The sequence below is a fragment of the Tachysurus fulvidraco genome, chromosome 10 (assembly GCF_022655615.1).
Source record: "Tachysurus fulvidraco isolate hzauxx_2018 chromosome 10, HZAU_PFXX_2.0, whole genome shotgun sequence".
Classification (NCBI taxonomy): domain Eukaryota; kingdom Metazoa; phylum Chordata; class Actinopteri; order Siluriformes; family Bagridae; genus Tachysurus; species Tachysurus fulvidraco.
In genome coordinates this window covers 16329419-16356058 of record NC_062527.1, presented here as the reverse complement: position 1 = coordinate 16356058, position 26640 = coordinate 16329419, and the positions used below count along the sequence as shown (strand labels likewise).

The 26640-nt window shown below is 37.5% G+C and overlaps 3 protein-coding genes across 3 annotated transcripts; all 3 read right to left on the bottom strand.

The window, feature by feature from the left end:
• Positions 1-216: 216 nt before the first annotated feature.
• On the bottom strand, positions 217-8220 carry ndfip1 (Nedd4 family interacting protein 1). The gene is made up of 8 exons (XM_027165219.2): positions 7993-8220; positions 5389-5479; positions 5038-5168; positions 4858-4945; positions 4367-4491; positions 1883-1949; positions 1650-1758; positions 217-1568 (listed from the first exon to the last, which is right to left on the bottom strand). The coding sequence occupies exons 1-7, from the start codon at positions 8020-8022 to the stop codon at positions 1652-1654; spliced, it is 639 nt and encodes a 212-aa protein (XP_027021020.2). The 5' UTR covers positions 8023-8220; the 3' UTR covers positions 217-1568; positions 1650-1651.
• A 761-nt stretch (positions 8221-8981) lies between these two features.
• Positions 8982-12268, bottom strand: gnpda1 (glucosamine-6-phosphate deaminase 1). Its single transcript, XM_027165215.2, has 6 exons — positions 11947-12268; positions 11047-11148; positions 10785-10967; positions 10469-10653; positions 9706-9880; positions 8982-9529 (listed from the first exon to the last, which is right to left on the bottom strand). The coding sequence occupies exons 1-6, from the start codon at positions 12068-12070 to the stop codon at positions 9489-9491; spliced, it is 810 nt and encodes a 269-aa protein (XP_027021016.1). The 5' UTR covers positions 12071-12268; the 3' UTR covers positions 8982-9488.
• A 696-nt stretch (positions 12269-12964) lies between these two features.
• On the bottom strand, positions 12965-24757 carry hspa4b (heat shock protein 4b). The gene is made up of 19 exons (XM_027165213.2): positions 24455-24757; positions 21844-21901; positions 21618-21758; positions 20818-20940; positions 20378-20477; positions 20141-20274; positions 19794-20038; positions 18554-18630; positions 18317-18468; positions 17983-18089; positions 17629-17762; positions 17326-17522; positions 16219-16296; positions 15938-16093; positions 15713-15838; positions 14628-14735; positions 14425-14544; positions 14187-14348; positions 12965-13408 (listed from the first exon to the last, which is right to left on the bottom strand). Exons 1-19 carry the CDS (start codon positions 24559-24561, stop codon positions 13211-13213), a joined length of 2523 nt encoding a protein of 840 aa, XP_027021014.1. The 5' UTR covers positions 24562-24757; the 3' UTR covers positions 12965-13210.
• Positions 24758-26640: the final 1883 nt, after the last annotated feature.

Here is a 26640-nt window from a genome sequence, read left to right as displayed (position 1 = left end):
CAGGGTGGTCAGTGTGTCTATAGGAGTGAACAGGGTGGTCAGTGTGTCTATAGGAGTGAACAGGGTGGTCAGTGTGTCTATAGGAGTGAACAGGGTGGTCAGTGTGTCTATAGGAGTGAACAGGGTGGTCAGTGTGTCTATAGGAGTGCAGAGATACAGTCAATTACAACAATGTAATTGTGTTATCGAGCAGAAAGCCATTAAAGACACGGGGGATGTCTCTATAGAAGCAATGTTTATTAAAAGTTATTTTGCACAAGTGTAAACATATAAACCACATTATACCACTGTGCAGAACTATTTCATCAACATGCATGTCACAGAAACTTAAGAAAATCAATGAGACGGTGAGTTTATTTACTGAATCCTTTGTCATTATAAATGACCATTGTTCATGATACAGATCACAGAAGAAATACAGGAAAAATCGTAGGTGTCGCTGCATGACAAATCACTGTGCATCAGACTGAAAAGCTTCTTTTTTAATATTTGGTCCTAATCACAATAGCGAGAGCTTTTTAACATTGTTATGCCTATTAGATAAGTCATTCTGAGACACGTTAACCATCAGTTTGCACTTATTTCTGAATTTGAAACTCACTGATGTTCTACCTTCATAACATGTCCAAAGTGCAAGAGAAAAATAAGATCTGATATTACACTGTCCCTAATACATCTACACTTTATAGCTCACAAAAACATGGGTTACAATACTTACAAAGTAAAACTAAATCTTTTCCCCAGCACTCTATAAACGAGAACACTAAAGCCCATTTTACACCAGAAGCAGCAACTGTGCTGCTAAAACACTCCTACTTTAAATCGATCAAAACTAATTTGTACAACCTGAAATTTGTCTAGATAGAAAGACTACAAAAATGCAAACATTCCTGCTGTCTTGTTCTGTCTAGGCCCGTAATCTTTCACCACATGGGCTTTTTAATCCTGTTGCGGCACGATCATCAAAACACCAAAACTATATGAAAGCGCAAACAGAGAGAAATTCTCAAACTTTAGAAAGGATATAAATTGTTTATACAGGTCTGATATTGATCAGATATTTGCATGCTATATTGATCTGGTGAGATAAAGCACAGAAGACGATGCTCTGGATGTGATTTGTAGAAATTAAAATGCGGTGCAGTTTAAGTGCAGCTTGTCCTCTGTACTGCGTTGCATCAGGTGCAAAATGGGCTTAACAGGCATCATTAAAAGATATACAACTGGTGCTTTATTTATTTTTTGCAAGGCATTAATTGTCTAAAGCTGTGTTGGCCTATATGGCTGTCCGTTATGAAGGTCAGTGTGCTGATTAAGGTCTATTTAAAAAAAAAAAAAAAAAAAAAAAATCGTTGCCACGGCTGATTGCACTGGAAATTAGTTACAGATAAATACTGGATTAAAGGACTATCAACAGCCTGGTAAATGTATAGAACTGTACGTAATTTTTTTTTCTCCACTTAATTTGCTGTTTTGTTGCAGCGGCTTCTGCTTAGCACGCATTTCTGAAGATTCAAAGCTGAGTTTTCGCCAATTTGCAGATTTCGTGATAGTCCTGAGACGAAAATCTGAACACAAAAAAAGGCGTTAATGTAATAAAGACACAAACATTTACACCCGTTATAGTGAAAGACGGAGGTCAGATTTACCTTCAGTAGATAAAAAGGACTCTGGTGCGAGAAACGGTTGGGAAGGAATGGTCGGCCATGTTGCGCACTCTGGAGTAATTAACGAAACCTCTGATAAATAGCAGGAATCCTGTTAAAGAAAAATAATTAGATAATGACTTAATAATGCATGATTTTTTTACCAGACTTTCTGTGAATGGATTAAAAAAAAAAAAAGATAGATAAATAGATAAAGTTTAGAAATGCATCATTACCTACAACCAGGAACACCCACCACAGCCAGTACTGCCCATCAAAGTAACCCGGAAAATATGTGGAGAACTGGTTTAACGGAAACAAGTAAATGGTTACTGTTGACGTCACGGACAGAACAGACTTACGAAACATACGACTTGCTGCATCACTACACTTAAAACAATGTGGTCAGGACAAAATGCCCAATCCTCTCTATACTAAATCTCTCGGCTAGCAACGCTGCAGTGTAGCTCTTACAGTACTGTGCCCAATTAAATGGATCCTCACCACATACAGCAAGTCCATCACAATGTGTGCATTGGCAAAACATTGTTTTTAAGCTGCTGTGTAATAATATACAAAATCTAAAACACTCACGTTTCCAGATATTTAAAAAAAGAACTCGTAAATCCGCTCCCTCTAAACAGCCCTTATAGTGGTTGTCTTTATAAACACTTCAAATGTGTCCTAACAAACACAGCAAGCAAAACGACAACCATAGCAAGTGGTGCAGCAACTTCTTCTTCTTCTTTGTTTTCTTGTTTCCTATTTTGTGCCCTGATGAAGAGTCGTAAAAACGCACCCATATCAAATTAAACTATCTGGCTTTTCGTATTGAAATGCACACAAATGACACAGACATAGGGTTGGGAAACGAGAACCGGTTCTTATTCCGAACCGATTCTGTTTATTAACAGGAACCGGAACCGAGCGGAAATTTTTAAGCTTCGGTTCCAAACGCGGTTCCGATGCGATGACGGGCAAAGCGCTGTGAGCGGTCACCTTAAATAGCCACGTCTAATCAGAACCGGGAATCGTAAGGCAGAACTGGGACCGAAAAATTTATTTTGATACCCAACCCTACACAGATACGAAACACTGTAAAATCCTATAAAGATCAAAGTTTATAGTTATATTATTATGCAATATAGTATACTAATAAAGTGGGCTTGAACTCATTTGTATGTTCCATACTAAAAATATTAAAGGTCCTTAATCATCTATGAGAAGCTTTATATCAACATGTGTACAGGGTAAAGACAAGTATGGATGATAGTATGGATAAAAGATACAGATATATAAACAGATCATAATCATATAAATATTATATTTACATATTAACTAGGATATATGGATCTAGGATCTGGCAGACTTTTCCACCCCAACTGAAAGATTTAGATAAACACCATATATTTGTCATTGGGTAAAGATTGTTAAGGGGATTATTGCTGGTTCAGGATCCGGACTACCCGCGGTACCTGGAGGAACCCTGTCCTGAACAGTTTAGTGTTTTCTGTGCTCCAGTTACTTTAGCTTCATCATCATTATCAGCTAAGCAACAATCCTTCCTGAGTTGACCTGGGTGTGTCTCATGCTTTCATTATAAACTATGCTGTATCGTTTTGAATTATTAATCATCTATAACAGTACTGCGTAGAGTTCTTAGAGATTTAAATGTCACCTACAAGGAAATCATCGTCAGGCCGCCTCCCTCTTCTGCTTAAGCCACCTGTGTCTTTTGTGTCGAGACGTACGTGGCGATGCGATTAGGCAAATATATTAAGCGTCATTTATTAAGTAAAAATACTTTTGCTCATCTAAAAAAAAGGGGGGGGGGGCTGGCCTGCAAACTAATCTTCTAAGTGGTGTAACACATCTAGGGCCTTTTTACACCTGGTCACTTCATGTGTTTTCTCTGATCCGATAGCTATCTGATTTGTTAAAACTGTTCCATTTACATTAGGCCACATAAATGCGTCTCTGCAAATTGGATATCGATCCCATCTTTCTACTCCCGCCCAAAATGCAAATATATTTTACCTCATTTCCGGGGTAATTGAAATGGAACACACTTTGGTGTATGCGGTTGCTACAAAAAACAACATTTACTGTTTGCTGCATTTTCACTGGCAGCAGCAGTGCATTTTAAGACCCAGCGAGACGCCTGGGTGAAAGATCGGAGCCAGCGCTGGTGGGAAAACATGTTTGTTTCTGGCGCGATGCACGGCTCGCGAGTGACGGACTTCCGTTTGGGAGGAGTATAGCGCTGACGTATGTGGCTTGAACAACCACATGCATTTACACCTGTCCAGTTTCATCTTAAATGTGTCCCAGACCACCTCCTGAAGGGGTTTGAGCGATCGGATTTATATCAGTCTCCAAAACGTTTCAGAGGGCATTTACACCTGGACTTTTTACCATCGGATAGCTATCTGATCACAGAAAACGCATGAAGTGACCATGTGTTAAAAGCCCCTAAATATATTTATCAGGAAGTGAAAGGAATTCTGATCTATTGTCCTTTGATGACTTCAGGGTATAACGCAAAAAAGGTATATAAATAGGACTGATTATAAATGTTAATAAGGCTGGAACAATATTCTAGATATCCTGTGCTAGACTAACCTTTCGTTAGCTACACATAAAATTATATTTATTCTTTGTCATCTGTGTTATAGGTAACTGGTCAATTACCCTGTGTAAGTGACCAACAAAAGTCTTACCCTGACAATCAGGACCCACTTCACGAGGGAGAGGCCGAACCCAGAGACTGCGCCATAGCGCCCCGCTGCCGAAGTGGTCAGGCAAAACGACAGAAAGAAGCCGATCCAGTTGAAAAGGAAAGCCACTGAAAACAAGAGAGCGCATCACGGAGGTGATCAGGTTAAGGGATAAAAATGGCTCTACACTGCAAGACGACACAGAACAGACAGTACCAGGCTTTTTAACACAGTGTAGTGAATCATCAATTCTGATGTGTCAGAAAGTGTTCATTTCCCACAACAGCAGCTCTGACAGCACAGCTGGGTGTTTAACTAGGAAAACTGTATCATCATTGGCATGTTGCAGGTTTCTCTAAGGAGACATTTTGTCTAATTACACTTATAACGAGAGGGAAAAGAATAACGCGATCAGTGTATAATCAAATGCAGAGCAAAAAACCAAAGACGGTCGCTCTGCCAGTGATCTTATTGAACGGGGATGCACGTCTTACTAAAAAACGTCAGCATGAATATGCCATCATTCCCAACTCTCAGCTGGTCGACGTCGTCAAAGTCGTCTCTGCCTGCGAAATCCTCATCCTGTCGGGAAAAAAAAAGAGTTCAAAAGAATCTAGTGATTCAGTGATAAATATTGCTGTGTGTTCAGCTCTGAGACATGATCGGTTCCTCACCCGTGTAGGCATCAGAGGAACGCTGGACTCGGCCTTGGTCCTTTCAGCTTCGTCGTAGGATGGTAAAGACGTTGCGACGTTGTATGAAGGGGGTTTGGGGTAAGTCCCATCATCTTTGTAATCAAAGAAGGCTGTTGGACAAAAACAAATCGCTTGTACACTGTAGTGCATTCCCTGCCACGGAGGACTAACATAAACCAATTAGACTGATTATTTCAGAAAAACTAACTTCTCAGTTTATCATCACTGGATTTTACTTTATACCTAGAATAATCCTGAAAAACATTTAACAACACACAAAACAGACAGAATAAACCTGTTAACTAGCATATTGAGCTGAACAGCTTTTACCCGGGTCAGCTGCAATGCTGTTGTATGGAGGCGGAGCATCAGTTCCTGACTGTGGCACCTCAGGCACCCCGGTCTCCTCCTCGTTAGCTAACTGCAAACGAGTAAACAGGGAAATACCTTTACAATACATACATTAAAGTTTGTTTTATAATCGTTCGGTTTGCTTTGTCACTATTGCTACTTGCAATTCACACAAAGAAAAGAGTCTTAAAGAAGTCTTGATGAAGCTAAAAGAGCTCTAGATCATTTAAAACTTTACAATATTAACATTAAATTCAAACTGTAAACTACAAAATGTATCATCTCAATACGAGAAATATTTTACACCCTAAAAGCCTATAAAATGTAATATATAATAACAATATAACAGGATACTGGGTGCAACATGCTAAATCTAAATTTTAGGAATCAGAAAAGAATGTACATTAAACTGTTTCTGTGAGATAATTCATCCACAAAGCAAATTAATTTGTGTAGCAGATACAAGTTGTAGTTAAAGCATCAAGGTGTCAATCAGGAAGAAGAGTTTCTTTCTTTAACCAATTAAAAATAATTGAAGACAATAGCGAGCTGTACGCTATGTGCTTTATGTGGCTAGGACAACATACTTTTCGACCCTTAGCTCAGGGTTTTGTGTAGCACCGTAGACCTACAGAAACGTTTGAGTGATATGACCATAAAAGCTTCTTGACAACGTAAGGGTTTCTTTTTCTATGGGGGGGTGGGGGGGGGGTGAATTTTTGTAATAAAATAAACAATAAACTGATTAAAAATGGATATATTTGCGAGGACACTGCAGGTTAAGGTAAATGAAATACATTCTCCGTTTTCTTTTTTTAATTAATTAAATAACTTCACCATATTTATGGCACTGCTATACAAAACTGAGAAAACTGATATTTCCAGTAAACGTGTGATCGCTCACAGTAAACAACCCTGGTGCTGATGGCTGCTGTTGCAGGAAGCTGCTATTACACTTTGCCCTAACAACAAACACAATGACAGCTGGCGCACCTTTCTTTACGGATGTCCTGTTTTCTATTTTTGTAACTGAAAGGTTTAAGAGAAACTTTTCCACAAAGAAGAGAAAAAAGGAATCTACAAGTCCCTTCTTCTAAAGGTCAAAAAGACATTAACAAAGTGAAGTAAAGTGCTCACACTAACAGCTCTTATATAAATTCATTAATAATAAATCATGTATAACCGACATTTATAATTTAAGGATTTAATGCATGGCTGGTTGACTTAAAATAAAAAATGCCCTGCACATTATCCTGTGTATAAATACTGACTAGCGATTTGATTGGCCAAAACAATGGTTTTGTTTTGCCATTTTCACAGTTCTCTGTTTCTATGTTTTATGAGACCTATTAAAGCTTCATTACATATTTTAAACCATTTAAGACTTTTTAAGGACCATTCGTTCACACCGAGAGGCAAATCAGCGCATCCACTCAACCTAATGCCAGATTTTTGGGATGTAAGAGAAGGAAAACCTGTGCAGATACAGACAGGATGTGTGAGAACTTCACTAATCGTAACCAAAGCTGAGGATTGAACCATGGACCCTGGAGCGCTTCTACATTCTCAACTAGACATGTGAGATATTGAAAGATAAAATTATCTTCTAATCATCTTGTAAATCATCACTTCAAGTCAGTTTTATTTAGTAATTTTGCAAAGGACACGGTCACAAAGCGACCTTACAAATACCTAAACACAGACAGAATCAGATTAGTCCTTTATGAGCAAGAAAGAAGCGACATTGTCAAGGAAAAACCTCTTGAGATATGAGGAAGAATCCTTGAGAGGAACCAGACAGAAAAAAGGAACCTGTCCTCGTCTGACACTTCAAACTCAGCCTTTTTGTCTTCTTTTTCTTATTATAAATAAATCCTTATATCTGAAATCGCCTGTATAACGAGTATGAAGACAAAAAAAAGCACAAATTTAAATAAACATGACTTATTAGGTGACCTCTGCATCGTCTCGTAAAGGTTTTCAGCTACAGAGATTAAAGAAAAGGAGAAATCTGAACTGAAGATAATTTGATTGATCGTTTTTTATTTTATTTTATTTCAAGTGTGATAAATAGGAGATTAAATCTAGCGTCATTTGAATCAGAGATTAGTGAGATTTCTCTGTTTATTTAATCGGATTACATAATGATTAGGTCTGAGGGATAAAAACTCAAGATTAGCTGTTGGGCCTGTAAACGCATAAAGAAAACAATACACAAGAAAATACGCCATTTAATCGAGTATTTAAATTGTAAATTGATTCACCATTCCTGTCATAAACAAAAAATTAAATCAGATATCAAGAAAATAAGATTTTACGGAATTAACGCGAATGTTATTTGCTGTGTTATGGTTAGCTAATTAGCTCGATGTTGCTAATTAGCTCGATGTTGCTAATTAACTCGACGTTACTAACATTTCCCAACACATATTTCTCAACTTTTCTTCTTTAATTCAAACAAAACGACATTTTTATTCATCTACCAACCGGATAATAAGCAACAGTGAATGTATTTAAACGGTAAACGAGCTAACTGTAGCATGCTAGGTCTCTGTGTAAACTAGCATGCTAAGCTTTTCCTACCTGCCGATATCCGCTCCTCTGCTCAGCCATTCTTTGGTACGTGTTAAACAGCAGTCACTTATTCATACGAGTAGCTAGCTAAATAAATTAGCCAACCGTATCAGGTTATATCCACGTCCCTGCTCTTATTTCCTTATTTTCCTGTATATGTCTCCTGTTGTAGCTCAAGCGTCCTCGTTAAACCGTATCACAACAGAATTACAGCTACTGCGCATGCGCACTCGGTCAAACTCACTTTTTTCTTTTCTCCCTCCCTTCAGGCTGCTTTTAAAACTTGGGTCAAAGATTAATTTGTTCGACTAATAAATCGAGTTAAGCTTTAAAACCGTACACCACACTTCATGGTAAACTATCAAGTAATATTTGAAAGATTTACCCATAATGTTTTATATTATTATTATTATTATTATTATTATTATTATTATTATTATTTGCTAATAGCAGCATTAGTATAAATGCAGTACACAATACAAGCACAGGTGCCAGCTAGCAATATTCAACACACTACCTTCAAAACATTGAGATAAATCTATTGTACTGCTTTAACTTCAAATGCTTAACATACTGTTAAAAGTGAATTGTTTGCCATCCCACATTATAAGTGACCCATACATATGTCTAGCAGTTTCAGGCCTACTGTACTTACACTATATGGCCAAACGTAGGCATCACACACATGTGGATCTTTCCCAAATTTGGAAGCAAACAAGCACAGAATGACCTGGAACTAAGGACCTCAATCAAACGCTGCTCCGGCATGACAAAGCGAGCTCCATGAACACAGCCATTGTTGTAGAAGAACCCGAGAGTCCTGCACGGAGCCCTGACTTTGACTTAACCCCACTGAACACTGACTGCACCCCAGACCTCCTCACACAATATCAATGTCTGATCTCACATTGTAGCTGATTAAATACAAATCCCCTCCCCTGAAAATGACACGATTGAATTGATGATAATCAATAAAGAAAAAATAAAGCCAAAAGCACTAGTTTGAATACTGTGTTTTAATGTAAGTCCGTATACATGTGTGTGTGGAAAGACTATTTCCGTATTTGATTACTTTTGTCTTTTGTCTTACTTTTGTCCTTAGATTTATTCTTTAATTTTATTTATTATTTTGGCTTTTTTAGTGTTACCATTTTAATGCACTGGGGCATATGTAAGACCCACAGGTCAATATTTAAGTTTGTCATTTCACTGCACTAAGAAAAAATTGATGAGACAGAATTAAACATTAAACAGAGCAATGGAAAAAATAACACTATATACAACAATCATCAGTGTTCTTTTTTATCATTTATAAAGTATGACACAATTTGTCTAATCATTAACTGAATACTCCACATATTTCCATTAGAATTTTAGTTCTTTTTATTTTTAATCCTTTGCATTATTGCAACTGTAAGTATTAACAGCATACATTTCAAAATGTTAAAAATGTAATACTTTAAATATAAAGTACAAATCAGTCTCATTTCTCTTTTCAGCAGAAACTATGGTTCCTCCACCAACTTATTGTGAACATGCATCATGCCTGTGGAATAAAAAAACCAAAAACAAATTAAGATTAAAAAGAAGTTAACACACAACTTAATTTTGCTGTCACTAACAGCAATAGTCATTAGTCATTATGTTAAGTGGATAGTATAATGATTGCTTCTGGAATATACTGGAATATATTCTGCATTGTTTTGATCCAAAAGTAGTCACCTTTAAAGTATTTCACAGTTTTGACCCGCAGCTCTTGTGTCGCATCCTCATCACACACAAAAACGGTCTGAGGATGTTGCTGGAATGCTGAAACTGTCCACATGTGGTTCACACCTTCCTCTATGGCCTTGTATAGTGCAAACGCTTTATGTGCTCCGGTGATTAGGATCATGACCTAACGATTATTCAGATACAGAAAGAGACATCACATTTCAGTTTTACTTCAGAAACGAGCTAAACTTTTGATTTAAAGTTGATGTTTCGTGTTCACATCACTTCTTTAGGTGTCATGTCATTAAAAATTCATGGTATGATACAACTGTCTATGCTACAATCAAAGTTTTTGTGTTTACTGTGAAATGGAGCTTTATAGTATCTACTGCACAAGAGGACAACGGTGAATGTAATATAACAAAGGAACAAGAGGATAACTGTCAAAATATTATTATTTATTTATTATTCTTTATCCTATATATCATTTATTTATCATTTGAAATATATATAGATATATATATATATATATATATATATATATATATATATATATATATATATATATATATATAAAAAAACTCTAGGGTTGGAACTAATTTACCAGGCCAGAAAACTATAACCTTCAACTTAGCTGTAGCTAAAGAAGTGACCAAGGCTGAATGAATGTACAAATTGGCAATTCAATTTCATCAGTTTCAATTTTTTGATGATATCTGTGAAAATATACAGGTCTAGAAAATGAAAAACTGTGTCTTAAATTTGGCCGTACTTCACGGGCATCCATCACTGTGCCAACTCCTACAGTAAGAGCCATGGTTGGGACTTTGGAGAGATCTCCATCGAAGAAACGAGCATTGGCCAGGATGGTGTCCATAGCCAAGGTCTTGACCCTGGTTCGAGACAGGAGACTAGAGCCAGGCTCATTGAAAGCAATGTGACCATCAGGTCCAATACCTGTAACATAAAAAGAAACTATTAAGCTGATATGCTATCTGAAAACCTAGGATCATGGACACTGGCCAATCCTCATAAAGTGTCATCATTCTTTAAATGACATGAGATCAAAGTTCACGCAGTGCTCTTACCACCTACAAAGAGATCAATCCCACCAGCAGCTTTGATTTTCTCCTCAAAGTCTTGGCATTCTTTCTGCAGGTCTGCTGCGTTGCCATCCAGAATGTGTGCATTTTCTGATCGAATGTCGATGTGCTTAAAGAAGTTGTTCCACATGAAGGAGTGATAACTTTCAGGATGGTCTCTGGGCAGTCCTGATTAGGCATTTAAGGCATTAGATGTAAGACAACAGTGTATTTAAAACCAAACATCTCTAAAATATGAAATACATACCTACATATTCATCCATGTTAAAGGTCTTCACATACTGAAAAGATATTTCTCCTTTCTTATAGTACTCAATAAGCTTCTTATAGCATCCCAGCGGAGTGCTGCCTGATAATAATTATAAATTAACAAATGTTACTGTGATGATTAAAAAAAATAATAATACAGGAAGCTTTAACTTAATTAAAAGAGAAAAATGTCAAAAATGTCAGTACAATATTGAATGATTAAGGTGTAACAGTTTTTGTGTGAACTGAAGTAAAGTGAAGTATACTACAGTACAGTATAGTGTAGTGTAGTGAAGTGTAGTGTAGCATAGTATAGTACAGTATACTATAATATAGTATGGTGTACTATAATATAGTATAGTATAATACAGTATAGTATAGTGTAGTGAAATGTAGTGTAGTATAGTACAGTATAGTATAGTATAGTATAGTGTAGTCTAGTATAATATAGTGTAGTGTAGTATAGTTCGAACCCCAGGTCCACCAAGCTGCCACTGCTGGGCCCCTAGCTCTAACCCTCAGTTGCTCAGTTGTAAGTCACTCTGGATAAGGGTGTCTGCTAAATGCCGTAAATGTAAATGTAAAGTATATTATAGTATAGTGTAGTATAATATAGTATAGTGTAGTATAGTACAGTGTAGTATAATATAGTGTAGTATAATATAGTATAGTGTATTATAGTGTAGTATAATATAGTATAATGTAGTATAATACAGTGTAGTGTAGTATAATATAGTATATTATAATATAGTATAGTGTATTATAGTGTAGTATAATATAGTATAATACAGTGTAGTGTAGTATAATATAGTATAATACAGTGTAGTGTAGTATAATATAGTATATTATAATATAGTATAGTGTATTATAATACAGTATAGTACATTATAGTATCTACCTGTTGGAAGACCCAGGATGAAGAACTTGTCCTGACTCGGATTAAAGCGAATGATCCGGTTCCGGATGTATTTGGCCGCCCACTCACTGGCTTCATCATAGTCTTTCAGTATAATCAGCTTCATTGTTGTCACTTGCTCAAAGTTCTGTGGTTTAAACAAGCCGAGCTAAAACAAGTCACATGTATGTCAGTAAACGAGTGTGACACTAAGTGCTGCTCGGTCCAGACTTTAGACTCATAAAAGGAACTGAAAAGTCCGGAAGGGCTGTTTTTATCAGGGCTGGAGATCAGAAAAGGGGAAGGCTTTAGGAGGTGCTGTATCTGTAGCACTGTGTGTAACGGTGTAAGACTGAGTGTAATCATATGATGAAGAGAAACGTTAGATCAGCTGACTCGGTGCAGCAGGAAGCAGCACACAGACTGAATCACTAGTAAACACACGAGACTCGTGAGAGGGGTGTGACTGCTGAGTGAGCTGAAAATTACATAAAGCAATGAGTCGGATCACCAGTAAGAGCCGACTCTTTCAAAACTGTCCAAATTGCTAGTCTTTACTCATCGCTGAAATATCTAACTATACCGACTCTTCAGCGTTGCGAGTCGATTCAGGTGAGTCGACTCATACAACAGAATCATTTGTTAACCTCATATGATGCATTATTATTAACATCAATGAAGAATAAGACATTCAAAATCATAAAGTGTCTTATCTCATACTTGTCAGAAACATTAAAAGGAAAAAGGTAGAACTGTTTAAAACAAATACCACTGATTATTTAATTATATCTGGAGTCTACAACATACAGCTAATTTCCACATGGGTCATCTTTCAGTGCTTCAGTGTGACTTCTATTTGCGACTTGAAATGCCAAAAAAAAGACAGCAGTACAAAATAGCTAAAAACAAAAAGTCACATGATAAGTATTGAGCAAATTCTCACCTTTACATCATGACATTTAGGACAAGGCATCAGTTCCATTTAAGCAACATCCACACCCAGTTCACACCCACAGAGAAAGACAATTTAAATTCCATATTTATTAAAACTCAACAGTTGCCACAGACCCAGATAGCTTAGAATACATCACATATACTCACAGCATGGATGGCAATGAACAATTTTATTGCATTATGCTGTATTTATTTATTTTTTTTAAAGAAAAGTAAGGACATGCACCATTTAACCACTAATGATTCTGACTGTCAAAACCCCATGGAAGGGAAGATGGAATGACCGGAACGACCAGGAAGCCTCGCAGTCCTCTTAGTCGAGGTCCATGTCGGGTTTCAAGTCGGTGCCTTCTGTCGCATCCGTGGGTGCTTTGTCGTTGGCAGTGGGCTCAGCCTCTGGGTTTTCCTGCCCGTTGACTGGTCCGTTCTTTTCTGCTGGTTTGTCCTCTTTTGGCAATTCTACTTTAGGTTTGGGTTTGGTCACGATCGGGTTGCAGCTTGAGAACATTTCCTGAGGAACAGAAGTTTGATCATTATTAATTTATTTTAAATTAAGCTCACAATAATTAACTGCCAATGTAGGTAAGCTAATCTGAAAGACAGTCATCAAATACAAGCACAGGACAACTAGGTTTGTTATGAGGCTGGATTTAAAGTGTTGGTTAGGCCGAAATCCAGCGCATCATCTCATGGCGCAGCACTAGCATTTTAAACCACATCTTTCTTAGTGTGTTAGATAAGCAGAACCTTAACTACTGATCCACTATCACAACCCTAGGCTTTATAAACACAATGTTTCTGCTTGATTCCTTTTTGGGGGAATTATTTGAATGTGCATAACTGATGAAAGTGAAAAAAGGGTGTTTTGCCATGTGTTTCCAGAAAGTACAAAAATAAGAGAACTACAAATAAAATAAATTAAATAACAAATGTTATGATGCACCATAAAAACAACAGCCTACTGTGCTGCAGCATGCAAATACAAGCCATGTAACATATGCCTATTTTATTATTAGATCTTATTATTGTTGTGTATTACATTAGCACTGGAAGGTGTGCGCTACATGGACTTGTGATGCAGCAGTTCACAAAGATGTGAAGACCGGCTTCATATGACTTTGAAGAAGCACATACTAGGAAATTAGTAGCTTGTCATGTCATGGGGGATTTAACTTAGTGGGCAAGATCAAATCAGAGAAAACGTTGGTGGGTCGGGGAGTAGTTATATTTAATAGCAATACCACTTTAAGTAGGAAATGTGGGTTATTTGACCACAATATAAAGCTCACCCTTGTTTTCGCTGTAATCTCTGCAGCTTTCACCACTGGATCCACAGTGAGGCTCTGTTTGCTCTGCTGGTTCATTTTGCTGTTCATCCAGATCATAACATCATTCACCATCTTATCGACTTTTTGAATTTCAGCCTCTTCCAGATGCTCATACTGCTCCTCCTTTAAGGGGAGACAAATGTGTTGATTAAGGGACAGATAAAAAGAGATGCACAACTCTATAGGAATTAACACTAACCTTCATCTTGAAGGCCTCCACAATCTTCATGTACTGCTGAAGCTGTTTACCCAGCTCATCAAAAGCTTTTGGCCGCTCCTCAGACTCTGTGTATCGGTCTTGAATGGGTTGGCCCAGTTTCTATAAACAGGACAAAACACTTGTTAAAACACACCAGGAATGTTTATACTCAAGCCAAAGCACACAGACACACAGAAAGTCACCTTTAATTCATCAAGTTTGTCAATGTACACTTGTTTAGGTTGGTCCTCTCCATCCTCATACAGCCAGTTTTCTGTGTCCTCCAGTTTTAATGACAGCGTGTCCCTGTCCTGTGCCAAACCGACAAACAGCAGAAAGACGAGTAAACAAACAAACTACACGATGTTCAGGAATTTCTATGATCTCTGTTCGGTTCACTTGATATAGATGTTCAGATTAAACTCCACTGCCGATGGAGTGATAAACAGCAGTCAACAGACTCTTCTCAGTTTTTCCTTTTGCAGGTTGGACCAAAACTAAGGTATTTTCCTTAGTTCTGGTGTACAGTAACTGACATGGAATACAGCAATATGACAAGAGGCAAGTCATGGCCTAATGGTTAGAGAGTCTGACTCGTAATCCTAAGGTTGTGGGTTCGAGTCTCGGGCCGGCCACGACTGAGGTGCCCTTGAGCAAGGCACCGAACCCCCCAACTGCTCCCCGGGCGCCTCAGCATAAATGGCTGCCCACTGCTCCGGGAGTGTGTTCACTGCTGTGTGTGTGTTCACTGCTGTGTGTGCACTTTGGATGGGTCAAATGCAGAGAACAAATTCTGAGTATGGGTCACCGTACTAAGCCGTATGTCATGTCACTTTCACTAACTTGACTTAAGAAAGCGTTCAAGTTTAAGAGCTACTGAAGACCAAAGACCTTCAAGGTTATGGTGTACTTATCAAATAACGTTTAAAAATAATCTACACTTTAACCAATTTGCCTTTGGAATGGTAAGATTTTCCACTGTTATTCTTTTCAGAAATCCTGCCTGTACAGAATGTGTGCACCATGTCCAGAAGCAGTAGGTGAGTTAAGCACAGTTATTATGAATAACGTATGAATAGTGTACGCTGATTTTAGTCTCAAATATGGCATCTGTGACCTTTCTTGATTCCATCCCGGGCAAAAGCAGATGATCTTAGACCTGATATCTAAAAAGCTGTAGTCTGGTTCATGACCTCACACACGTATAATGTAGGTCATGAACATGTTTGTCGTCTACACGAAGAGATGTGGAAATGATTGCTGCGGTCTGCCTCAGCACAGTACTCACACTTTCATTGATGAACTTCTCATAAATCCCGTGCAGTTTGTCCCTCATTTCGTACACGTACTCCTCCAGGTTGTTCTTGGCATCGTTACGTTCTTTTTCCAGTTTGTCCTGCATGATCATCTTTCCCTGTTTAGAAATAATAAAGTACCACATATAGAGACATCTAAAAAAACAAAAAAAAAACAAAAACCTTCGTCTTAAATAACAGACTTCTAACAGACTGACCTCATTTTCCACGAACAGATTGAGCATTTCAATCGCTAATTGCCACTGTGGATTGTTTTCAATGGGCAGATCCAGGAGCTTTGTCTTCACTTTTGCTTTTTTAGCTTGCGGAGGCTGATCGGTCTTCTTTTCTTGTTTACCTTCCTCTGGTGATGTCTAAATTAAGCACAAACAACATTCAGTCAGCACATGATAGAAACCCTGAAGGTCCGAATAGCAGAGAAAACAGTTTCTATAAAGTGCAAAGGAAAGTGGAGCGTGTAACATTAATCTTGTATTACTTCCATCTCCTCTGTCTCCGCTTTCTTCTCTCCGTCTTCCTGGGCCTTCTGTTGATCTTCATCCACCTGCATTTTGTTCTAGAAGATGGAAAAACTGTATATTTATACATTACAGTCATAGAGTGGCTGAAAGCCTTGCGCATTCAATAAATGTGCATTCAAATATAACTTCACCGATATTTATGTAAAACAGAATACAAATGAGCTTATGTTCTAGTTTATCATCATAATGTACACCATTTCTACCTGAAATAGGTGCTTAGGGCAGGACACGTCAAAGAGCTTGACTTGTTTCTATGGCAGCCAATCGGGGTTTGGGTTTTATTTTATTAAAAATGGTAAAAAAAAAAAAAAAAAAGTACAAGTTTATAAAGAAGGAGGAGGAGGAACAGGAGGAGGAGGAAGAGAGATACCCAGTTAAAAACACTGTCCTTGAGCTAACATCCTTCACACAGGGTTTGTTAATGGATGGGCAAGTTTTAAAATGGTATCTACATACTACTTCTTCTTCAGATGTAGTGATAATCTGGAATCAACAAAACCTCAGGGTGGAAAGCCGTGACCATGAAAAACAAGGTGTGGAAAACCGCGGAATTGACTATGTGATGGGAATATTTACTGTACTGTAACACTAACATGTTTAGTATTGGTTTAAAGCACATAGACCCTGCTGGCTTGTGTCATCTAGGTCGTAAGGATTTGTGCAAAACAAAGGAGAAAAAAAAAAAAGCACGCAGTAATACACTTGCAATCGACATTTGAAACACGTCAATACATTTCAATATTCACTTGAATTTCAAAATTCACACCACAAGCGTTGCACGTCTACTGTCTCCCTGCAAACATGGGCTCACATCTTACAGGGCTGAAATGCTCATGATGATCAACACTGTGTTTGCTGTGTTTGATGCAAATCAATCCCGAGTCTCACCAAGTTTCTGCAAATCCAGTCTGTATGCAAGGTTAGTATTTGCTGTATAAGTATCGAGGTGTCCAAAATAAAAACACAATAAAAAGATATACACCGAGTGTTTAGGTAAATGTGGGGAAAAGTAAGTAGACTTTTATCGGAGTAAGTAACGTGTATAATGTGAAAAAGTGTAGCACCTCTTCCTCTTTCTCTGTGGTCGGTGATGTGGTCTGTTCTGTGTCCATGGGCTCCTCAGGATCCTCGTTCTTCAACACTTCTACCAGTGAAGCGCTGGACACACTGAAGATTCCATGGATGTTCATCCTCACTTTGACCTTCACTTTAGAGCTCTCACCCGTGACTTGGGGCACAACCTTCTGGATCATGTACTGTCCTAATCAACGGATGCAACGTGTTAGGTCACATAGCTGCAATTTATCCTTTGTAATATATAAATAAATAAAAAATAAAAACAATAGATGCTTGTATGTATAACTTGCCTATTGTGGGATCAGGATACGGTAGCTCTTTAGGGCTGTTGTAGTAGGCTTCCAGTGAAAAGGGCTCTTTCCGGTAGAAGGTTAGCACCTTGGAGAATGGAGCTGCGTGGTTCTTTGGGAACACTTCACATTCACTAAAACAATGAATTACAGGTTTACTTTCTTTCTTTCTTTAACACCATGCTAGCGTCCATGGTTATATTCAAGTAAACTAAATAAGAGGCTTCAGGTTCAACTTATACTAGAAACCTTAAGACTAGATTTGAAATTATTCAACTAAATACAAATTCAATTATCGGTTTAAAAAGTTAAGTGAACTTTAATTGTAGGAAAGATGTATTTTCCAGTTCGCACCTTACACCATCCTCAGCTGCCGAGTTCCATTTCAAAGAGATTGGATAATTGACTACATCTGTTATGGAAAAATCACGGACTTTGAAGGCAGGAGACAAAATTGCACACTGTGGAAGGAAAACACTTTATGAGAATATAAATCTTACAGAGACGCAATAATAGTCCATAACTTCACCCACTGCAATTGCTAAATAGGTCTTAAATCTTATTCTTTTCTCTGCACTCTGTAAATGTTCCCTCAGGCACTAAATTCACAGTTTCCCATTAAGAACAGCACTGATAAAGGTTTATTGCAGCACTTCAAATGAAATATCACAGGATGCTGAGTGCAGACCTGAAGGGCACATCCTCTAGCCACGGCTTCATCTGCATTCAGGGTCGTGCTCAGTTCCTTCCCAAAGAATTTGCTGATTCGCTCTTTAACAGCTGGTATTCTCGATGCGCCTCCCACTATTTCTACAGCATAAATGTCCTCGAACTTCAAATCTACAGCAAGAACAACAGACAGAATATAAGATTTTGTGATTTCTAGGAAGGGATCTATACAAATAAACAGACTTGTGTTACTCACTAGCTTGTTCCATTATACTGCGCAGCGGTGTCTCTACTCTGGCCAGAATGTCAGCACACATCTCCTCAAACTGACCTCTGAAGGAATACAAGGAAGTAAACACCGATTCTATAAGTTTATAGTTCAGGATGTGTAGAACAAATACTCAGACACACATACCATGTTGACCACAATGAGTGAGGTCAAAGGAGAAAGGACAAAGGGGTTCAAACTGACAGGAAGGGTACGGTAACTAAATTATTCCTTACAATCATTGTTTAAAGAAAAGCATCTCCATACAGCGTTCCTAATAATTTGGTCAATGTGTATAAACTTATGCACAAATGTAAAAAGGACTCTACTTTCAATTTTAAATGACAAAAACAATCTGTGGGGGTTTTTACACCTGGTCACTTCATGTGTTTTCTGTGATCAGATAGCTATCCGATGGTAAAAAGACCAGGTCTAAATGCCCTCCGAAACGTTTTCAAGACGGATATAAATCCGATGGTTCAAACCCCTTCAGGAGGTGGTCTGGGACACATTTCAGATGAAACTGGACAGGTGTAAATGAATGTGGTTGTTCAAGCCACATACGTCAGCGCTATACTCCTCCCAAACGGAAGTACGTCACTCACTAGTGATCTTTCACCCAAGGGCCTCGTCGGGTCAAACTGAGCTGCTGCCGCCAGCGAAAACGCAGCAGACAGTAAATGCTGTTTTTTGTAGCATAACCATCGTAACGAGTTTTTTCGTATTCTTTATGATTGCATTCTGAAAACCGCATACACCACAGTGTGTTCCATTTCATTGACCCCGGAAATGAGGTCAAATATATTTGCATATTGGGCTGGAGTAGAAAGATCGGATCGATATCCGATTCGCCAAGACGCATTTACGTGGCCTAAGGTAAATGGAACAGTTTTAACAAATCAAATAGCTATCGGATCAGAGAAAACACATGAAGGGACCAGGTGTAAAAAGGCCCTATGTACAATATAATGCTCGTGAAGTACTTTGAAATACAGCTCTACTCATTTATTCTTGTTCATAACCACCCCATAGATTTAGCCTGCTATTTAAACACAAACGCATTTTGTCACGCACTTTTAGAATTTCAACACATCTGTCATAATAAAGCTAATCCATTTAAATAATCCTAATCTGGATCCTATTCGTTACGATTATTTGACCAAATATAAACTAAACAGTTTATTTCCCTTGAAATCAAAGAATATGTAAAATATTCTCTTATCTTTACCTGTTGAGGCGTCCGGAGACATCGATATCATTCATGAAACACTCGATATTGAGAGGCAGGTCAGAGGAGTTGGCACTCATAAGCTTTTTGAGTTTTTCGCACTCCTGGTAGAGACGAACCAGAGCCCTGGGCTTGGACTTTACATCCAGCTTGTACTTCTTTGCAAACTCCTCACAGAAATAGTTCACAAGCACCTCATCAAAGTCTTTGCCTCCCAACTGTGCATCAAAGGCTGTTGCAAGGACCTGTTCAGGCAAACACGTATTTAAAGACCACCACCGTATTTCAAATTCCGATTCAGAACCATAGCGAGTGTTCTGAAATGGAAACTCCACTTTAATACACACCTTGAGCTTGCCTTTGTTAAAGGCACACACAGAAACTTGGTAGCTTGAATGACCAATATCCACAAACACCACAGTCCTGGGCATCTCCTCTGGGGCTGGCAGGTCCTGCTTGTAAATCCCATATGCCAAGGCCACTGTAGGGTGAAAGAAATTTCATCCATTCTTCAGCTTGGGAAAAAATCAACAAAAAGTGAAACAAACCTGCAGCGGTTCCAGATTAATTGCAGGTGAATTTACCTGCTGTAGTTTCATTCATGAGCCTCAAACAGTTGAGTCCAGCGATCTGAGCTGCATCTATGACTGACCTCCTCTCAGCATCCGTGTAGAAGCAAGGAATCTTAAAAACAGCATGGACATGACTTATGTGATGCTACAGGACAGTAAATCTGCACAACGTGGCCAAACTAGTGAGAGCCGGGTTCAGGTAAATATGAAAAGGGCAAAAAAAAAAAAAAAAAAAAAGACAGACAGACAGATCACTGCAAATGAAATGAAACATTTCTATGATACTGGGTGTGGTCTTGACCACGATAGCTCCACCTCCAGACATGGACTACCAGGCAGACAGAAGGGCTTGATAAAGATAAAACTCATGTAAATGGCTCAATACCAGTTCAAGAGAGACTTGAAACATCACAATGAAGATGTTCGAAAAGAACAAATCAAATCAGACTCACTGAAATAACGCAGTCAGCCACGGGCTTTTTCAGAGCTCCCTCGGCGGTCTCTTTCAGTTTGGTAAGAAGCATGGCTGTAATCTGCTCAATGCTGAACACTTTCTCCTCCTCCATGTACGTAACCTGAGAGGTGGTCAGAGAAACAAGAAGAGGACAGAAAGTTTAAAAGATTTAGAAGCATCGAACTGGAGCTAGCTTAGTAAAAAAAAATTCTTTACAACACGACAAATCTTTGTGTGATGAATATTGTAAACGTTTTCCTGGTTGCGTCTAATAAAATACGGCTTTCAAAGAGATGTTGGGGATAAAAAGTTCAGTAAATCAGTGATGCTCATGTGGGAGAGAGATGCAATCAGCAATGCCAGAGGAATGACAGCCATGTGACGTTCATAAAACTACAGATTCCCCTTCAATCTTCAGGCATGTTCCTTTTCTCATGCTATCACCTTGTGTGTGTGTGTGTGTGTGTGTGTGTATCTAGGCGTGCTCCATTACTAATGCCATCAATTTGAGGGAAAACCTGCTACTCAGTTACTAATTATTGTTATTGGTGTGCATTAATTACAGCAAGCAGTAAGAGTGCATCGGATTTACTCCAAGCCTCAGATTTAATTGTGGCTAATTCTATTCTTTTGCACATCTTTCTGTTGAGTGAAAATGCACTTCAGCTGCTTTAACATCCTGGACTGGGTTGCATGTTGCCTCAGTTTAAAACGCCAGGCAAACAAATAAACAAAAACGAATGTAACTCTATTCCTGTTGCTCCTTGTGGGATTTCAGAACGGTTCTCCATCACTCACCTTAATTCCTGTCGTCCCTGTCGGCATTTGCGAAAGTTCATAAACGAGACTGGATTTGACATTCTGAACAAATGGGTCTGAGAAAGCACGGCCATGGAAACGCTTGAATCCCTGGACGGTGTTCTTATGGTTAGTCACCAGCTGGGATTTAAAGTGGAAAAAGAGAAATGAAGCTTTCATTTACAGCCTTTAATCATTTCGTCAAAAGCATTTATTCCTCACATACCTGGCTTTTTGCGGCTGCACCAATGGATCGATTTCTTGGGCCGAATGAAACACATGCTCTAAAATCACACAGAAAATAAAGGTTACATGCAAACTGATTTATGTGTCCTATATTACAGAAATGCATCGACAATGCATGTATTTTATTTTATATTTAGAAGAAGAGATACTGACAGAATATTAGCCAAAATCCTAGAGTTACTGATCGGCCCTTAATTGAGGCCAACACTCTTTCGCTCATTCTAATATGCTTACGTTTCTATACAAACGGTGTATCTGTATGATGAACATTTCTCGTAAACAATTTAACAAGGAGGTGGAATTGTTGCGAGCGCAAGACGATTTTTTAATTATTTCCATCGTCAGGGCTTTGTAACTGTAACTTTAGACATGGGAACTGTTTAGGGTTTTGCGCTTTATGCTTGCTCGATGCATAATGCATGATGGATTTTTTTGTGTGTCATGTCTCAGCCATTCCAAACCATTAAAAGCAACTCTAAAAGGGATAAAAATGATCCATATAAGGTTTAATTCCTTAACCCTTTAACGAAGAGTGACACCCCAATGGCCGTCTAAAATCAGCTACATTATAGGAAATATATATATATATATATATATATATATATATATATATATATATATATATATATATATATATATATGATTTTGGTCATCAATCTTTTAGAGTGATAATTATAGGGAATTTTTTTTTTTAAATCATACACACGCCACAATCTTAATAATCCAAATGTGCATTCTAAAATACTTCATAGATGAAAGGGTTAATAAATAAAAATTTGTTTTTCCTGGCAGAGTGTTGTGTATGTATACCAGATGAATAGCACATTTTGGAACATGCGGTTATCGAAAAAATGGTGGTGGTGCATTGGTTAAGGTGTTGGATTACTGATCGGAAGGTCGTGAGTTCAAATCCCTAGGCCACCAAGCTGTCACTCCTGGGCCCCTGAGCAAGGCCCATAACCTTCAATTAGCTGTATAAATGAGATAAATGTAAGTCGCTCTGGATTTCGGGAGTCTGCGAAATGTCGCAAACGTAAATGTATACGGAAGAGGGCAGGACTGTGATGCTACATCAGCAACAACAAACACACTTGGTGTGTTTGTTTTAAGTGAATGCGTTTAATACTAGATTATAGAAAACGGTGAACTGTAACTCAAACTTAGACTTGAATGAAATTACATTAATTTCATTCTTTCTGTTGCTTCTCGTTTAAGTCAAAGCTTAAGTTACAATAAGGGTCCAAAACTGACCGTTACAAAAGTTCTGCCACTTCAAAAAAATGTTAAATAAACCTATTAAATCTCCTGGCAGAAAAGTTGATTTTTTTTTCTCTTTAAAAACCAAAAAAAACACGTTTTATTCCGCTTAGTATCAGACATTTGGCATCCACAAGACTTTAAGAAATGATCATTACTATAAATCTGCCATTAGAGCTACTTTTATAGAACATTAAGCAACACTTGCTGCCTGATATTTCATCAACATTGAATAACAACATTGGAATAAACTGAACTTTATTAATCCAGCATATGTACTGTATGGACAACAGAAACATTCACACTGAACATTATATCATTTCATATTTCTATACATATAAAGGCTTAAAGGATGGATGTTATTTTAGACAGAGATTCATCCCATTAAGAAAAAGACCAATAATTATTTTATAAGGACAAATTATATATAACATATATAAACTATAGTTTATAATATACATATATATGTATATTATAAACTATAACATATATAAACTATATATACATATATACACACATATATATATATATATACACATACATATATATATATACACATATATATATATATATATATATATATATATATATATATATATAAACATATCTAGACTGATCTCTCTCTGCCATATTAACTAGAACATCTGTCTCAATCATTCGTAAATGTGAGAATTTTCTAAAATATTCGCAGTTAATGAGGTGGATATTAAAGTAGAAATGTTTGAGAAATCTTACAGGTATAGTAAAGCTAAAAAAACGCGTTATAAGCGATGAAATGTGTTTAATAAACGCTCATAAAGTGTAATGAACAAAGAGCAGCAGGGCCACAAGCAGCAGCTCAGTGAGGAGGAGAATCTTCTAGAACGTCTCCTTCGGGCTGTTAGCTCAGCGCTAATAGCGTTAGCTTAGCGCTAATAGCGTTAGCTCAGCGTTTCTCTTTCTATATTTCTTTATTAAAAATAAAACAAAAACATACCTAAAGTCGTCTCGTATAACAGTACGGACGGTAAAATTGTTTCAATTCGGCGTCACGTCTCAAACACACCTGAAACAGCGGTTTAGCTTTTGAACAGATATTGAACGTTAAAACCTAGCTGTCTGGCTAGCAGCGCGTGCTAGCCGGGCTGTGTCCCAAATCGCTGCCTACTTGCTACGTAGGCACACTAGAGCGCTACGTACTACGCACTACGTAGTGCACTAAATGTGAAAAAGAGAGCGATTCGGAACACAGCCTTAGCATCAGCGACCCCATACATTTCACGCTCACCGTAAGCGAATGAAGTGCTACAGATTATACACGCTGGTGTGTGATATTGTTGTCCATGTTTACTCACGGTGTGCACCGGTCGCTGTATTCATTCGCTATGGTCTCAATGCCTCCGGCTCGCGCCACCGCGATGTAACAGCTCATAAACCCGACATCAAACCCCACCACAGACATGTTTAAACTACAACAGCGCCGATCAGCAGCTAATACAAACACTAAAGCGCCTCACGACACGATTATAACAGCAAAAAGATCGAGAAGTTTATTATAGAAAATGCGAAATGTTTTAATTCTTCATCCCAACAACCCTGATGCGCTGAAGCCGGTGGCGAGAGGATGGTTGGGAAAACGACTTCCGGTTCAAAGATCGAGGTTGTCCAACGCCGGAACAACAAAAGTTGCAAAGCACGTGAAGAAACGAATCTGATCTATTATACGAACACGTTTTTTTTTTACACGCACCGGTTGTGTGTTTACGGAATTTGGAAACAATGCATTAGAGTAAAATATAGTTCGGGAACAATGATGAATCTGTGTAGTGGTTCATGTATAGGTTTAAATAAGAGATGATGATGATGATGGTGGTGATGATGATGTTGGTGGTGGTGTTAAACTGGATGGGGATTTTATGCTTGTAGTAACTGTGTGGATAAAAGGATGTGATCACATACATATGGTCTTGTTTGGGGAAAAAGACGTTTATAGAACAGCTACACGAGTATACAGTGTTTAATCCCCACAAGTAGAAACTAGAAAAGTCAAACAGGGAGAAACATTAGTTTATATGGACAAGAGATGGTGAGAACATGCAACAGTGTGCTTAACTGGACACCTAAGACAAGTAGATAAGGAAATAATTTATCTATAAATAAATTAATGAATTAATAAACTGAACTGAAAACCTGAGAGAAAGTAGATAATGGAGTAATTTATCAAAAAATAAATTAATGAATCAATAAATCAATAAATAAATTAACTGAACTGAAAACATGAGACAAGTAGATGATTGAATAATTTATCTATAAATAAATTAACTGAACTGAAAACATGAGATAAGTAGATAATTGAATGATTTATCTATAAATGAATAAATAAATAACTTGAACTGAAAACCTGACACATAGATAATTTATCTATAAATCAATCAATCAATGCTCTGTTAAAATTGGATATTAACTGTTACTGTTAATTTGTGCTACAACAGTATGTCAAACTACTGTGAGAGTGAAAACCAGACAAAGCTGTCAGGAATATTTCTCTTAAAAATGTTAGTAAATAAATAAAATTATCTGGGGCAGGTCTAATTTCTAAGAAATAAACCTGAAATAAAGAAACTTGTAATATACATAATTTGGCAATATTTTAAGAATAATTATGTTTTTTGTAATCCGTATCCTTGTGAACCAGTTTCATTCTATTCATTGAAAAATACTTTGCTTAGTCACTCTTAATAATAAGAATGTCTATCAAATGCCATAAATGTATTTATAAGAGACTGGGTGCCATAGACAAGCATTAGCAATAGAATAAGTCTGTAATCTCACATAGACAGTTCAAACTGCACAAAGTTGGTACTCCATATCAGCTTCTAACTGACATGTAAAGTAACCAATCAATTCATTTTGTTCTGTTATTATTATTATTATTATTATTATTATTATTATTATTATAATATCTATAAATATATAAGTTAATTAATTAATTAACTGAACTCAAAACATGAGACAAGTGGATAAGGGAATAATTTATCTATAAATAAATAAATATAATAAAATATCATGATTATTATCATCATCATCATTATTATTTAGAAACTCATTAATTATTTTTATCTGTATTGTCTCTTTTTCTTCCAACTGTTTAGAAAGTCTATGTTTTGTTTTTAAGTTGATATAGGTGATAAATTTGAATGAAGTTACGGATTCAGTCATTTTCATCCACTTTATCCAGCTCATGGTCACTATGGATCCTGGGAACCCTGCACAAAGTGGGACGATTCACTGTGGATGAGTTGAAGGTTCAGTATAGGACACAGTGCACACATACCTTTATAAATAGGGATAAAATAGACTAGTTGATCCAGCTATGTTTAAGGGAGGTGGGAGGAGACCAGAGAACACAAAGAAACCGACATGAGGAAAATCTCATGCACAAAAACATCACAAAGTACAGAACAGGATTAAATTGAAGTACCTGGAGTTGTGAGCCTATTTTTCTAATTACTTATTTTTTCACTTATGTCCAATGGTGTAT

Coding starts and splice junctions, on each gene's coding strand:
- gnpda1 (XM_027165215.2), bottom strand. CDS start 12,070: ATGAAGCTGATTATACTGAAAGACTATGATGAAGCCAGTGAGTGGGCG. Junction 11,149..11,946: donor CATCCTGGGTCTTCCAACAG/GTAGATACTATA, acceptor AATTATTATCAG/GCAGCACTCCGCTGGGATGC. Junction 9,530..9,705: donor AACTGTGAAATACTTTAAAG/GTGACTACTTTT, acceptor TTTATTCCACAG/GCATGATGCATGTTCACAAT.
- hspa4b (XM_027165213.2), bottom strand. CDS start 24,561: ATGTCTGTGGTGGGGTTTGATGTCGGGTTTATGAGCTGTTACATCGCG. Junction 18,631..19,793: donor GTCTCCGGACGCCTCAACAG/GTAAAGATAAGA, acceptor GTATTCCTTCAG/AGGTCAGTTTGAGGAGATGT. Junction 14,545..14,627: donor ACAAACTTGATGAATTAAAG/GTGACTTTCTGT, acceptor TCCTGTTTATAG/AAACTGGGCCAACCCATTCA.
- ndfip1 (XM_027165219.2), bottom strand. CDS start 8,022: ATGGCTGAGCAGAGGAGCGGATATCGGCAG. Junction 5,480..7,992: donor AGAGGAGCGGATATCGGCAG/GTAGGAAAAGCT, acceptor ACTCGTTTGCAG/TTAGCTAACGAGGAGGAGAC. Junction 4,492..4,857: donor ATTCATGCTGACGTTTTTTA/GTAAGACGTGCA, acceptor TCTTGTTTTCAG/TGGCTTTCCTTTTCAACTGG.